The 14,639-nt window shown below is 35.8% G+C and overlaps 1 protein-coding gene across 1 annotated transcript in view; it reads left to right on the forward strand.

Annotated features, from left to right (window-relative positions):
• Positions 1–716: 716 nt before the first annotated feature.
• Positions 717–14,639, forward strand: part of LOC123535473 (ATP-dependent RNA helicase TDRD9-like) — a 115,011-nt gene continuing 101,088 nt past the window's right edge. Inside the window, exons 1-6 of the mRNA XM_053549733.1 lie at positions 717–961; positions 7,493–7,577; positions 8,630–8,818; positions 9,551–9,772; positions 10,094–10,216; positions 10,926–11,165. Of these exons, the coding sequence (XP_053405708.1) occupies positions 789–961; positions 7,493–7,577; positions 8,630–8,818; positions 9,551–9,772; positions 10,094–10,216; positions 10,926–11,165 (1,032 nt within the window). The 5' untranslated portion in view covers positions 717–788. The remainder of the gene's footprint in view (positions 962–7,492; positions 7,578–8,629; positions 8,819–9,550; positions 9,773–10,093; positions 10,217–10,925; positions 11,166–14,639) is intronic.

Consider the following 14,639-nt stretch of genomic DNA (forward strand, 5'->3'; position numbering starts at 1 on the left):
CAAGATTTTTCCATGGTGAGCTTTGAAAACAATTAATAACTTCATCATTTTTCGATCATGATCATATTTCGTATTTATGAGTCTATTAACATTATTTACGATGTGAAAAAAAAAACAGCCAAGTCAATAGATAAAGTTGAGGTAAATTTTATTTACCGTCGCTTTGTGAAACAGTGAACATAAGCTCTGTAGAGCTTTTTAGCGACCCTATTTTAAGAACAGTAAAATCTACCAATTATACCTTACCCCCAGCAATTTACAGTTGGGTCGACTGAAGCAATCGTGATAAAGTGCCTAGCCCAAGGACACATCGCAAAATGGAGTAGCCAGGAATCGAACCCGGGGCCTTCACCTACATAGGAAAGCGTCTAAGCCCTCTCGACCAATGCGTCCACGATAAATAAATAAAAAATAAACAAAATGCCGAGCTTTTTTTTGCTATTTAAAGTTTTTTTTGCTATTTAAGCGTACCCATAATAAAAATATTGTGCTCTCTAAAGTTGTGCACACTCAAGCATATTTCTCGATACAAATCTAGTAACCTATAAATATTGTATGGAGGCAATGCCTCTGTATAGAACACAAGTTTGGACTCATAATACTGTATAGTGTTCTTTTAAACGCAATAACAAAACATGCACTGTTCATTGACTGCGGTGCAACTTTTTAAGATTTGTTTTGGCGGGAAATTTTCCCCGCACTTTGGCGAGCTTGATTAGTTTAGTAATGTGAAAAGTATCAAACGTATCCATTGTTGTTCAAAAATATTCTGAGAATTTTCAAGCAAAATGAGTATGATACCTGAAATAACACCTGACCAGATTGATGACTGGTTCAGGATTGGTAAGAAGACAGCAAAGATAAAGACCGTACCGAAAAGTTCGACTGGGGGAAGAGCAATTGACCCAGAGACGTTGCAGCCAAGAGTGCCACAACATCAACATGTACCTCATTATAAAAGGTTCGCACTTGTATAAGCATTTATGTAAACTAAAGTACCAGTATTACCTTGTCTACAGTGTATAAGAGCGGTGAGGACGTTTCTTAAGTAAAGTGAAAGTACAAATGTAGTACTTTTCGGATACAACATTTCGGCTAATAATTTACTTCCCACATATAAGGAAGTTACTCCAATGATTGTTACAGAGATAAGTGCTAGAAATCACCAATTATAAAATACAATAATTCGTGTTAAATACAGGAGTCCTTGAAAAATAAGACAAATTCTTTGATTAAAAATATTTCGTTTATAAGCATCTTACCAGATTAATACTAGGGCTGTCATCGATAGAAACGATATCGATGTATCAACGATATTTTTTTGTCGATCGATTATCGATTCCCATTTTCAAAAATCGATATTTTACAGAGAGAAAAAACTATCCAGATAAACACTCAGACCCTCAAAAACAATTAAGCTTACAAAGTTGTAAATTTAGATAAATGCAAAAGAGAAGTGAAGGCAAAATAAAAATGAAAATTTTATTAATTTTTATTTGTTTCTTTTATTTTCATAAATACAAATACAACACAATCAAACAGTAATATGAAAAGTAGGCAATAAAACTAAAAATAGCATTTACAGGAAGGTATATAGTATGCATATGAACAAATAGGTTGTTAATCTAACTTAATAATCGATATATCGATGTATCATCGATATTTGTCTTCTGATATATCGGTATCGTCGATATGCCTAAGACCAAATCAATGACAGCCCTAATTAATACGGATAACAAATTATTTATAAGTACTTCCACAAATAATGTCAATTGTTACTGAGAGTTTGCACCCGGGCAGTAGTCTTCAGTCAGTTGAAGTTGGCTGGTGTATAATGAAAAAGAACTTTAAATGTTGCTCTTTTTTTGGTACTTTAGTATTACCCCGATTATATATATATATACTTGATATGGCCAGGTTTTCCCTTATTTATAAATGTATTATATAGGTGTACTTCAGAAGTTATTACATTAGTACAAATTTGAGAGTAGAGATACTGCACACATAATGAATCATATACAATCATTTACACTTAATGAATCATATGCAACTTAATTGTGCCACAGATAATGTTTTGCAACCATTGAAAAAATGTAGGGCAGTATATCAGCATGCCCACTCATTTTTAAAGTTAAGGGTACATGTACCCCCTGCTTTTGCAAAATGGGGGTATATCCATGCTTTCTTGCACACGACCCGTGTGACCTCTGACTAAAACCTTACCAAACCTCTCTATGCGGCTGACAATTGCGTTGAGAATTTGGTGATGGTAACGACATTATCACGTCCCTTAACTGGATCTGCATTTTAGACCGTACCAAACAATTGGCAAGTGCGCGATGAAATAAACAGCGATTTGGCAGCTGAACATAGGAGTTCCGAATCTCTTCGTGCATGTACCCCCAACAAGTTATTTTTATGTGTGCTTTTGATATTTTGTGCATGATTCAGGTACTGCAGTGTGTGAATGGGCATGCTGGTATATGTAAGAATTGATACCTTTGGTCCCATTGTAAGGCCTAAAAAAAGAAATACCGTAACTGTGTTTCTTGTAATCGTTGACCGTAAATTTTATCTGCCGACTGTAAATTTTTTTTAGCTTAGATTGATTAATGCATGACCATGATAGCGCGATGTTTTGACTTTAAAATCAAAACCGCTGTGCTTTTATACCATCTTTGTTGCTGCAATTAACTTGATAATTACGTCACGCTTGAGTGCATTTGCTTCTTCAGGCCTTTCTTTATGCTGATTTTAGGGCCGAAATTCGGCCCCATTCCCCAATCTAAAAAGTATACATTTTTCCCCACCTTGGCCAAAAATTCCCCATGCAAAAAAAAAATGAAATTAGTTTTGATTTTCAGTCCTGATTTTAACAACTTTTCAGCAAATATATTCATGATTTCGCGACGTAAATTTCCCCTCCAAAAGGGACCTGGTACCCTTCCCCAAATTTACAAAAAAAGGGCTGTTCTTTTAATTTTCTGACACGTGTCACTACTTCAGAGGTGTCAAATACACAGCGGACTGACAGTTTATGATTGCATTAGTTTTATTTCAAGCTTACAAAATATAATTTTCACCAAATGGTTGCAAACACGAAAGCTGATGCACGTGACTTTTTACGAGAGAAATTAATTTTGCGATTTGCTTAAAACTTTGAACTTAACTAGATTTATGTCCAACCACGGCTGTATTTTGATCACATACAGGGCTTTTTCCACCTGTCTCACGGGGCTGATCTTCGGCCCCATTTCGAGTGCCAAATATGCTCCATTTTTCCCAATCTGGAGCAAAAAATTCCCAATCCAAAGAAAAAATTTCCAACTGAAATCAGTTGTTTTTACTGTAAACAAAAGTTAAAACATGACAAATGAAGAGTTACTGTAAGTCTGTATTTTATTGTTGCAGTATAGTATTAGCAACTTGGAGACCAGTCCTGAAAAAATAAATTCGCAAAATTTCACAAGGGGATACTTTAAATTTGTAATTCATTTGAATGTCTACCAGTAAAACTTGTAACTGAAGTTTTAAACTAATATAATTAATTGTTAAAAACTCCCTTGATTTGTCGATAAATTCTCCCAATTTTGACAAATTACCGCGTTAAAAATTCCCAATTTGACCAGGGGCCTTTTTCCCAAAAACCCTAGAAAAAGCCCTGACATATCTATGTAAATACGATGCTTTTCAGCCTAAAAACACTAAAAGTAAAACAATGCAAAAATAATTTAAGGCAGACGATGTTACGTGCAAGATTGTACCGGTTCCCTAGAAGACCGGTAGTATGTCATTTACTTGGCTTGAAAATTTAATTTTAGCATCATGTTACACTTTTTACACAATATTGAGGATGTTTATCCAACTGCTATAATAATATGCCCCTTTCTGTTGTGTATTCCGTTTGACAAGTGTCATTTTACTCCATTTGACATGTGTCAGTTCTGTGATATGGACAGTCAATTTTTACATTTCAGTATGCGATATGATACCATTATCAAGCCCCCATTATAAGTATATACAGTTTAAATGTTTCGAGTGTTTCCCAATGTTTTATAAAATAATAATCTTCAAATACATTTACATAGGTAAATATTTCAATATTAAAATGACAGAAACTATCCAAAAATTAGGGTTGCAAAAATATGTGACAAACGAAAAAAAAAAAATCAAAGCTAGCGTTTTTAGCTCACCTGTCACATAGTGACAAGGTGAGCTTTTGTGATCACGCAGCGTCCGTCGTCCGTCCGTCCGTGCGTGCGTCCGTAAACTTTTGCTTGTGACCACTCTAGAGGTCACATTTTTTGTGGGATCTTTATGAAAGTTGGTCAGTATGTTCATCTTGATGATATCTAGGTCAAGTTCGAAACTGGGTTACGTGCCATCAAAAACTAGGTCAGTAGGTCTAAAAATAGAAAAACCTTGTGACCTCTCTAGAGGCCATATATTTCACAAGATCTTCATGAAAATTGGTCAGAATGTTCACCTTGATGATATCTAGGTCAAGTTCGAAACTGGGTCACGTGCCGCCAAAAACTAGGTCAGTAGGTCTAAAAATAGAAAAACCTTGTGACCTCCCTAGAGGCCATATATTTCAAAAGATCTTCATGAAAATTGGTCAGAACGTTCACCTTGATGATATCTAGGTCAAGTTCGAAAGTGGGTCACGTGCGGTCAAAAACTAGGTCAGTAGGTCAAATAATAGAAAAACCTTGTGACCTCTCTAAAGGCCATATTTTTCATGGGATCTGTATGAAAGTTGGTCTGAATGTTCATCTTGATGATATCTAGGTCAAGTTCGAAACTGGGTCACGTGCGGTCAAAAACTAGGTCAGTAGGTCTAAAAATAGAAAAACCTTGTGACCTCTCTAGAGGCCATATATTTCATGAGATCTTCATGAAAATTAGTCAGAATGTTCACCTTGATGATATCTAGGTCAAGTTCGAAAGTGGGTCACGTGCCATCAAAAACTAGGTCAGTAGGTCAAATAATAGAAAAACCTTGTGACCTCTCTAAAGGCCGTATTTTTCATGGGATCTGTATGAAAGTTGGTCTGAATGTTCATCTTGATGATATCTAGGTCAAGTTTGAAACTGGGTCAACTGCGATCAAAAACTAGGTCAGTAGGTCTTGAAATAGAAAAACCTTGTGACCTCTTTAGAGACCATACCCTTGAATGGATCTTCATGAAAATTGGTCAGAATGTTCACCTTGATGATATCAAGGTCAAGTTTGAAACAGGGTCATGTGCCATAAAAAACTAGGTCAGTAGGTCAAATAATAAAAAAACCTTGTGACCTCTCTAGAGGCCATACTTTTCATGGGATCTGTATGAAAGTTGGTCTGAATGTTCATCTTGATGATATCTAGGTCAAGTTTGAAACTGGGTCAACTGCGGTCAAAAACTAGGTCAGTAGGTCTAAAATTATTAAAATCTTTTGACCTCTCTAGAGGCCATATTTTTCAATGGATCTTCATGAAAATTGTTCTGAATGTTCACCTTGATGATATCTAGGTCAGTTTCGAAACTGTGTCATGTGCGGTCAAAAACTAGGCCAGTAGGTATAAAAATAGAAAAACCTTGTGACCTCTCTAGAGACCATATTTTTCTTGAGATCTTCATGAAAATTAGTGAGAATGTTCACCTTGATGATATCTAGGTAAAGTTCAAAACAGGGTCACGTACCTTTGAAAACTAGGTCAATAGGTCAAATAATAGAAAAACCTTGTGACCTCTCTAGAGACCATATTTTTCAATGGATCTTCATGAAAATTGGTCAGAATTTTTATTTTGATAATATCTAGGTCAAGTTTAAAACTGGGTCACATGAGCTCAAAAACTAGGTCACTATGTCAAATAATAGAAAAAACGACGTCATACTCAAAACTGGGTCATGTGGGAAGAGGTGAGCGATTCAGGACCATCATGGTCCTCTTGTTTTAATAAAGTAACAATTTCTAACCTATATTTATGATAAAAGTTATTTTTTACCAATGATATATGCTTGTTAATGGCAGTTTTTCATTGGCATTTCCTAAAATGAATCTACAATCATGGTTTCAAAATTCTTGGCAATAACCGCGAATGTCCCGTTCATCTGTCAAGGTCTGTCAAAAAGACGGTTATTTTCAGGCATGATTTAGTTATAGATCCACGTTATTGTTAAGTTTTTGCTACAAAATAAGACTTTGAATTTGTTTCCGTGATATCGCTTGTAAAAAGATACGTAAATTAAATAACAGTTGAAATTCATCTTCAAATACCTCATGTGGATTTTTAAAAATTCTAGTGACAACGATGACACAGGTCATCAGTTGTTAAAGTGGACCTAAATAATCGTAGTACCAATAAAGTATGCCACGCATTATACACACAAAGCTGATCATCAGTTTATCAAAGATCGAGTGGCAAGTGGTAGTGTTGAATACACGATCAGACTAACTGGTTTGTTTATTAGGTTGCTTTTATGACATGTCGTTTCGGCAATATAATTAGGGATGGCAAATACACAGCTCAAAACCTGAAGGCATGTTGCCCGGACTGCGATAATAGGCTGCATTTACTTGATAATAATGCTTCAGAAAAAAAAAAAGAATACCGACCTACTGACACAACTTTTTTTGACCATGCCACCAGAAACACAACTTTTTTTTTTTGCCTAAGCAAATGCAGATGGAAAATATGTAACTACTGTAGATACCCATGTATAATGCGCAGTTTTTTGACCCCCGGGACCACCCCCGAATCGTGGGTGTGCATAATACACAGGTATAGACAATTTTCCAACTTCAAAACAAGTTTGTTACCGATGTTCGCCATTTTGATAAAGGGAAACTACTCCCCGTGCTTACTGTCACCGCTAAAATTTAAGATTGCCGTTACGTTCCGTAAAAGACTGAATGGTTTATTTTTCTTTCAAACAAAATTAACTTCATATAAATTTAAAAGTATTTTGATGAAAGAAATGTTAATAAATCACAAAAATTATGATACTAATTAAAGATCAAGAATTATCTTTAACCGAGATCAAACTGTGAACAACATAATTGACACGAGGTGACACGTTAATTGCCGGTAATTACTGGCTATTTGATCGTGACAAAAAGACTATCACACCTTTTGTTATTGGTTTGAATTGAGAAGCTCATGTCATTTTAAAAGATACTATTCCGAAATGTTTATTTATTCAAAATAGATAATTAAAAAGGTAAAACAACAAATAATACAATATTTTACTGGTTTTATTTTTGAGAAAACAAAAATAGATAGTACCGCGAGACCGATGCTGCTCTCCGCCGCGGAAATAAAATTTATTACCGGTGTTGATGTAAACTCTACTTTCATTTTTCCATCCACCTCAAAATTGACCAAAATTGTTTTTTTCCCAGGGTTTTGGGCCAAAATTGGGGGGTGCGCATTATACACGGGTGCGCATTATACATGGGTATCTACGGTATGTAAATTGTAATATGGCATCTTTATATATTTAGGAAGCCAGACTTTCATGGAGGTCATGATTACGCAGAAGAATATCAGAGAGAAGAGGATGAAAAGCTTATCAGTAGATCAGCTTATGTAAGTAGTTAAATTGGAATACAGTTGATATATAAGCAAGTCAGGTTAGCTCAGTAGGTAGATCACAAGACTATGTACTGAGAAGTGGCATGTTAGATACCACTTAAGCGTTTACAGAAGACAGGGGTATGAATTAATATTTCCGCAGTCACCACAACTATCTTGTCTTAAGCTGGATGAGTCAATCTTTCAAGACAGTGGTCCAGCTGCAGGCGAGCTGCAATATATTGGAATTTCCTATAATTCTATTTTTTTAAATTCATCTTTTATGTGTGTCATAGTCTAACAGGTAAAATTGCCAATATATATTACACCCAGTCAGCATACCTGATACATAATTTATGGAAAATCTAATGCACCCATATGCAAGATTCTGGCGTGTATTTTTTCCAGTTTTGTGGAGTCCTTTCGATTGTATCAAAGTGTGATTGCTGTGGTTAATGACACTATTCATAGGAAATATAGCTTTCCTGGAAATATACATAACAGTTAATATGCAGCCGTGTTTAGATATGGCTGTGTGTATGGTAACAGATGTCTAGGTAATGCAGCCTCTGTTCATTTAAAAGGTAGCAGAGGGACCAGTACGAGTAGACATGGCTTAAATATGATTCATGCATACCACAAACCAGAGGAGTCAGTTAAGTTCTATGATCATTCATTGATAGCAGTACTAGAAACAATGTAAACCTACAATGTTCTCTTCCTGCCTCTTGACTATATACCAAGCACATGATACAATACAATTCACTAGAAAAGTTTGACAAGTAAAGATAAATAATTTGAGGGTGTAGGTTTTAACTGCATTTGAAGCTTTCAAATTCAGAAGAAGAAATGGTTAAAATTTGTTTCATCAACAGGTTTCTATTCATAGTAATTTGACGATTTTATTTAGTCTTTGTGAAGTTACCTGATAGAAGTTAGGGGCTAAATTTTATATCCCAGAGATTCAGCCAGATACTTCCTTGAACATTAATAAACAACTTTGTTTTCTTTCTCTTTGTTCTTATGTTGTCAAAAAAAATTAGCAAAATGTAAGTTCTTTTTTGTAGTTTGCCAGTAATGACACCATGTCTGTGGTCAGTAGTCACCTGGAAGCACTGGAATTGGACAGCACGATAGCGGGCACAGAGGTTTTACCATCTGACCTTGCCCCAGAAAATGCCACTCAGATTTACGGAGTTTACAACTTTCATCATCGTTATGATGACAGACTGCCAATATCGAGATTTAAAGAACAGGTAAGCAGTGAGGTTTTTCAGATGGGACTTCTGGGATAAGGTAGGATGTCATGCTAATATAATTACTCCCACCTTGAAAATAACTTACTAATCACAGTACTGTCTTGGATTGGGAGTTAGGAAAACTGCTTTTGCCCTGCTCATTCTGCATGATTGTTAAAACTTTGGAACCAGTTGGCCCTGCCAAGGGGCAGGGGCATTCAAGTTCAGCTATTCAGTGAGAAAGGTACTCAAAATAGTTAACTACCCGACCCTAGAGCTCCATTCTGAAACTCACAGGAATTGAAAGTCCTTGGTTAAAACCTGGAAACAAGATTACGCTGCCTAGGGGCAGGGTCAGTAGAGTTCAGCTGTTCAGTGAGAAAGGTATTCAAAGTAGTTAACTACCAGACCCTATAGATCAATTTTAAAACCTATAGGAATTGAAGGATCTTGGTTAAAACCTAGGAACCAGTTAATCCTGCCTAGGAGCAGGGTCAGTAGAGCTCATCTCAGATCCCAAAAACCCAGAAAACCCAATATTAACCCGATATTAACAGAAATTAAATGGGACGTTTGTGGTTGAGTGGTTTAAGTTGCTGACTTTCAAATACTTGCCTCTAATCTCTGTTGGTTCAAGCAGCACTTGGGACAACTATTTAAAGATCTGAAGTTGCAATACAATCTGAACTGTGTCGGTTTGACTTGAAATGCCAAACAGGACCAGAAAAATCAATAAATACATATTTTCAGGTTGTAAACACCATAGAGAGTAACCAGGTGACCGTGATCCAGGGAGCCACAGGGTCTGGAAAGACTACTCAAGTTGCTCAGTATATACTTGACTACTACGCTAGACAGAACCAGTACTGTAATATCATCGTGACCCAGCCCAGAAGGATTGCAGCTATCAGTATTGCTAGAAGGGTCTGTCAGGAGAGGGGTTGGCAACTAGGCACCGTGTGTGGATATCAGGTCAGTATTGCTAGAAGGGTCTGTCAGGAGAGGGGTTGGCAACTAGGCACTGTGTGTGGATATCTTGAAAACTGGGCCAGAGCTTAATGATTTCCATTCAAAATACATAGTACTGTGAAATCATTATATTCACAGGGGGACTTATTTACATGGACACCATGAATGCACCAGTTTTTTCAACCAATAAAAGGTATTCCTATCATACTGTCATCTGTCAGGTCTTCATTGTATTTTCACAAATTTAAGGGCAGAATATTTATCCTACATTAAAAGATTTACTTTCTTTCTGTTTTTAATAATTTGCCTTTTTATTGCTTACAGGTTGGATTAGATAGAGAGGCAGGGGATGACACTAGAATTCTGTATTGTACCACAGGGATTCTTCTAAATAAACTGATCAATGAGAAAAATATGCACAAATACACCCATGTCATCTTGGACGAGGTTTGTGATAAGAATACCGTAGATTTTCAGTGGATCTTTAGCTTGATTAGTTAGGAATGGTTTACCTTTTCCATTGATTGTATTTTAAAGCACATTTATATCTTCATCCAGTCAGCCAGTAATTAAAATTATTATATACGTTACTATAAACAGTAACAAAAAAGCCGTTATAAACGGTCATACGGCCTCTATTGACGAATCCATAATGGTGCAGTGTACCTCATGCGCCATAATCATAATGGCCCCAGGTAATAAGAATGTCAGCGCGTTCTGCCGTTGACATCATGTAGCAATGTCATTATGGCCGGTGGAAAGGGTGCTTAATCATGTTCAGATCGATTGACAGATATTGATGGCACTGTTGATGAAAAAATCAATACAAATGATGCTTAGGCCCTATATGTTTATAGAAAAATTATGTATAATGAAAATACCAAGATGAATATGAAGCGAAGGTATATAATAAAAAGGTCAATATACGACTTGGTTGTGCCTCCTAGCCATAATGGCACAACTGGTTTCATAATGGCCCTTTTATTATGTCTAAACAGCTGATAACAGGTATTGACATACTGCCGTTTGACGGAGTCCCTTTTTGTGGTAGTCGAATTCGTAGCTCTATGTATAGATCTAGTATAACATAGTCCTATGAGTTAGTTACTAACTTTTAAATAATTGATGCAAACTTTACACAAAACAATTTTTACAGGTACATGAACGTGATCAGGACACAGACTTTTCCCTTCTTGTTGTACGTAAACTGCTGCGTACAAATTCCCGTCACACAAAGGTGGTTCTTATGTCAGCAACATTTGACTCGGAGATGTTCGCACAGTATTTCGCCATGCCGGTCAGAGATCGTCTGGAACAAGCTCCCGTAGTGGACGTTGAAGGAAAACCTTTTAACGTTAATGAATACTATGCTGAGGACCTTATCCAGCTTGGGCCGGTATGTCTTTTCTCTGTATAGGTATCACTGTGTTCACCTCCCAGTTGGTGTGGTTAAGTTGTCATCTCTTTTTTAGAGAACTTCTTATAGTTCATGCATGATTTGAATCCAGAAATAAAATAAAAAGAGATGCATTCAAATGATTTATTTTCATTGGCATAAATTTTTATGATTTCATCCAAAACAGTTTTTTCATGGTGATGTGTAATTCCTTGATTTTAAATTCTAAAGATAGAAATAAGTTGGCATCTAATTTGTTCATCCTGATTTTATTTCGTTGATTGACAGGTCTGAAATCCATGAATATTACTTTGAATAATAATGAATGCACCTTTAATAATTAAAAATCTTTCAGCAATGAACAATACAAAGTACACAATATGAAATTATAAGTTAAGTCTCATACATTATCTGTTCTTTATATATAGTTTTTTCTTTGTTTATGGGTTATTTGATGCAGTTAAAGAAAAGTAATGACTATGAATAATTTCTGGTTATAGAATTTCAGAAAAGCAAATAAACAAGCAAACACAAATAGAAAACTGGGAATGCTTGCATTATACAGAATATTGATAAGTAGTACAATACATGATCATGGAAAGAATAAATGTCGTATCCAAGTTTTTCATATAATTATGTACTATGTACTGTTATAAATCCTGGAGGCCAAGTAGTTAAGGTCACTGACTTTCAGTCACTTGCCCCTCACCAATGTGGGTTTGAGCCTCACCCGGGTGTTGATATCTTCATGTGAGAAAGCCGTCAAGCTAGCTTATGGAAGGTTGTTGGTTCTACCCACATCCCCACCCTGGATGAAATAATGCATGTAGGGGCACCTGGGGTCTTTCTCCTTCAAAGCTGGAAAGTCGTCATATGACCTTAATTGTGTTAGTGCGTCATTAAACCCAATAAAAAGAAATGATAAAAATCAAACATTATCATTACATATTTTTAAGATGCCTGTATTATATTTGTTTTCTTAATGGATGGTCTTCAACAGATCGATGGGTCAGCGCAACATGGTCGTAACTCATTTTTTGAAAACTTTACAGGAGAAGCAAAAAATATTTTTGTATTCAATTGATGTAATGAAAAACAATACAATCTGTATTATTTGTATCAAATAACAATAATAACTACAATACTATGAGAAAAAATGTCAAAAAAATGTTCACTGAGGAGTTATTTGAAAGTTTTCCAGTTACGACCATGTTGCGCTGAAATGTGTGGAAATTTTGTCAAAAACTTAGTGCAACAAGGTCGTAACTAAATGATAACACACAATTTATTGGAGATAATTCATAACAGAGATGTTTATTCAAAAGACTATTAATTCAATATTTTTAAGCATATCCATTTATCTTTTTCTGTACTTTCATTGACTTGTTTTACTCGCAAAAATGTCAAAAAAATCATATAATATGTAGAAATAAAAATGTACTATTACAAAAACACATTTTAAATTATCTAAAAGTATTTTACAGTAAAATGACAATAAGAGCTTGACTTGGTCCAAGATATTTGCATATTTTACTGAATGTAGGCACTGAGAGTTTTAGTATTCAATGTTTTTTCAGTATTTTACAGTAAATGGACATTATAAGAGCTTGACTGGTCAAAGGTACTTGAATATTTTACTGAATATAGGCACTGGGAGCCTTTATGGTCAAACGTATTTCATTATTTTACAGTAAATGGACAATAGAAGCTTGACTGGTCCAAAATATTTGCATATTTTACTGAATATAGGCTCTGAAAGCTTTTATGGTCAAAGTTATTTCAGTATTTTAGAGTAAATGGACAATAAGTGCTTGACTGGTCCAAGGTACTTGAATATTTTACAGTATGTAGACACTGAGTGTCTTTAAAGTACAAGATATTTGCATATTTTATAGAATATAGGCATTATGAAACTTTAAGGTCCAAGGTATTTGAATATGTCTGTGTTTAGTTATTAGATTTTCATCAAGAAATATGCATCGGTTCTGCAGCATAAATAATGCATGCAACAGGAGCACAATACTATTCTGCAAAAGAACATGTGCATGCTTCTTGATACAAGTCTAAAAGTCTTTTTATTACATAAAAATCTACACTTAAACAATTATCAGTGGTATAAATTTGCTCTTTAGCTTGAGTTAAACTGAAAACGTTATAATTAAAGAACATGATAAACACAACAACACAGTCACATGGAACTAACATCAAAATGATGCCATACCCCTGATGTAAAATTTGAATGTCAGTATGGTCTGTTCCTGGAATATTTTGTTAATATTATGTATGAAATGGCAGCCTCTGATGCATATTTTTTGTCTAAATTTTCAGGTATTGAGAGGGTCCCCCCTCCTGTTAGGTTGGTCAGGGGAGTCTCCCTCTGGAATATAGGTATAAAATGGAAGCCTCTAGTGCCTTTTTGGGTCACAACTTTGAGGTACATGATGGGACACCTCCCTCCTGTTAAGGGGGGTCAGGTGGATCTCTCCTTGGATTTTCTTTTTAATATAGGTATGAGATGGTGGCCTCAGGTGCAATTGGGTTTAAATTAAAGGTTAGAGAAGGGGTTCAGAGGGTTTCCCCTAGAAATATTTGAAATATAGTTATGAAATACTTGCTTCTTGTGCATTTTTGGGTCTGAATTTTGAGGTACAAGAGGTTAGCCAAGGGGAGGGGCTCTCCCCTGGAAATTTCTGTAATTTAGGTATGAAATGGTTGCCTCTTGTGCATTTCTGGGTCTAAATTTTTGAAGTACAGGAGGGGATAACTCCTTCCTGTTTGGTATAATACCTCCTTCCTATTTGGGGAGGGGGAAAGGGTCTTCTCTGGAAGTTTTTGAAATTTAGGTATGAAACTAGAGCTGCTTTTGAGAAAAGCGCACGTTTCCCACAACTGCCAAATCATCTGAATAGTAGTATAAGATTGGACAAGAAATGTTCAAGCGTAAACCCTACACCCTATGTATTCTTATTTCCCAGTCAGACTTCCAGTGCTTTGATTATCAAAAACAACCCAATCAGACTTTCAGAGATTTGATACAACCTAATTAGACTTCCAGTGCTTTGATTATCAAAAACCAATGTTTCAAGGGCTATACTTCCAAAGTGCCTGGGATGATTTGGCAAGTTATCAAACCTGGCTGAGGACTTATTGGCAAACACATTTTTTTCAAGTTTTGTGAAAATCGGATGAGAACTGTTCGACTTAAAGAGTGTGGACAAGATTTGTGATAGACGGACGGATGGACAGACAGGAGTAAATCAATATGTCTCCGACCACACAGTGGTGTGGGAGACATAATAATGGCCTCTAGTGCATTTTTCGTCTATAAGTTGAGGTATAGGAGGGGATACTTCCCTCCTGTTACGGGCTTGGGAGCATCGCCCCTCCTGGAAATTTTGAAATGCAGGCATGAAATGGTGGCCTCTGGTGCAGTTTTGGGTCTATATATTGAGAAAATATTATTTTGTTTGCATG

Source organism: Mercenaria mercenaria, chromosome 1 (assembly GCF_021730395.1).
Source record: "Mercenaria mercenaria strain notata chromosome 1, MADL_Memer_1, whole genome shotgun sequence".
NCBI classification, from domain to species: domain Eukaryota; kingdom Metazoa; phylum Mollusca; class Bivalvia; order Venerida; family Veneridae; genus Mercenaria; species Mercenaria mercenaria.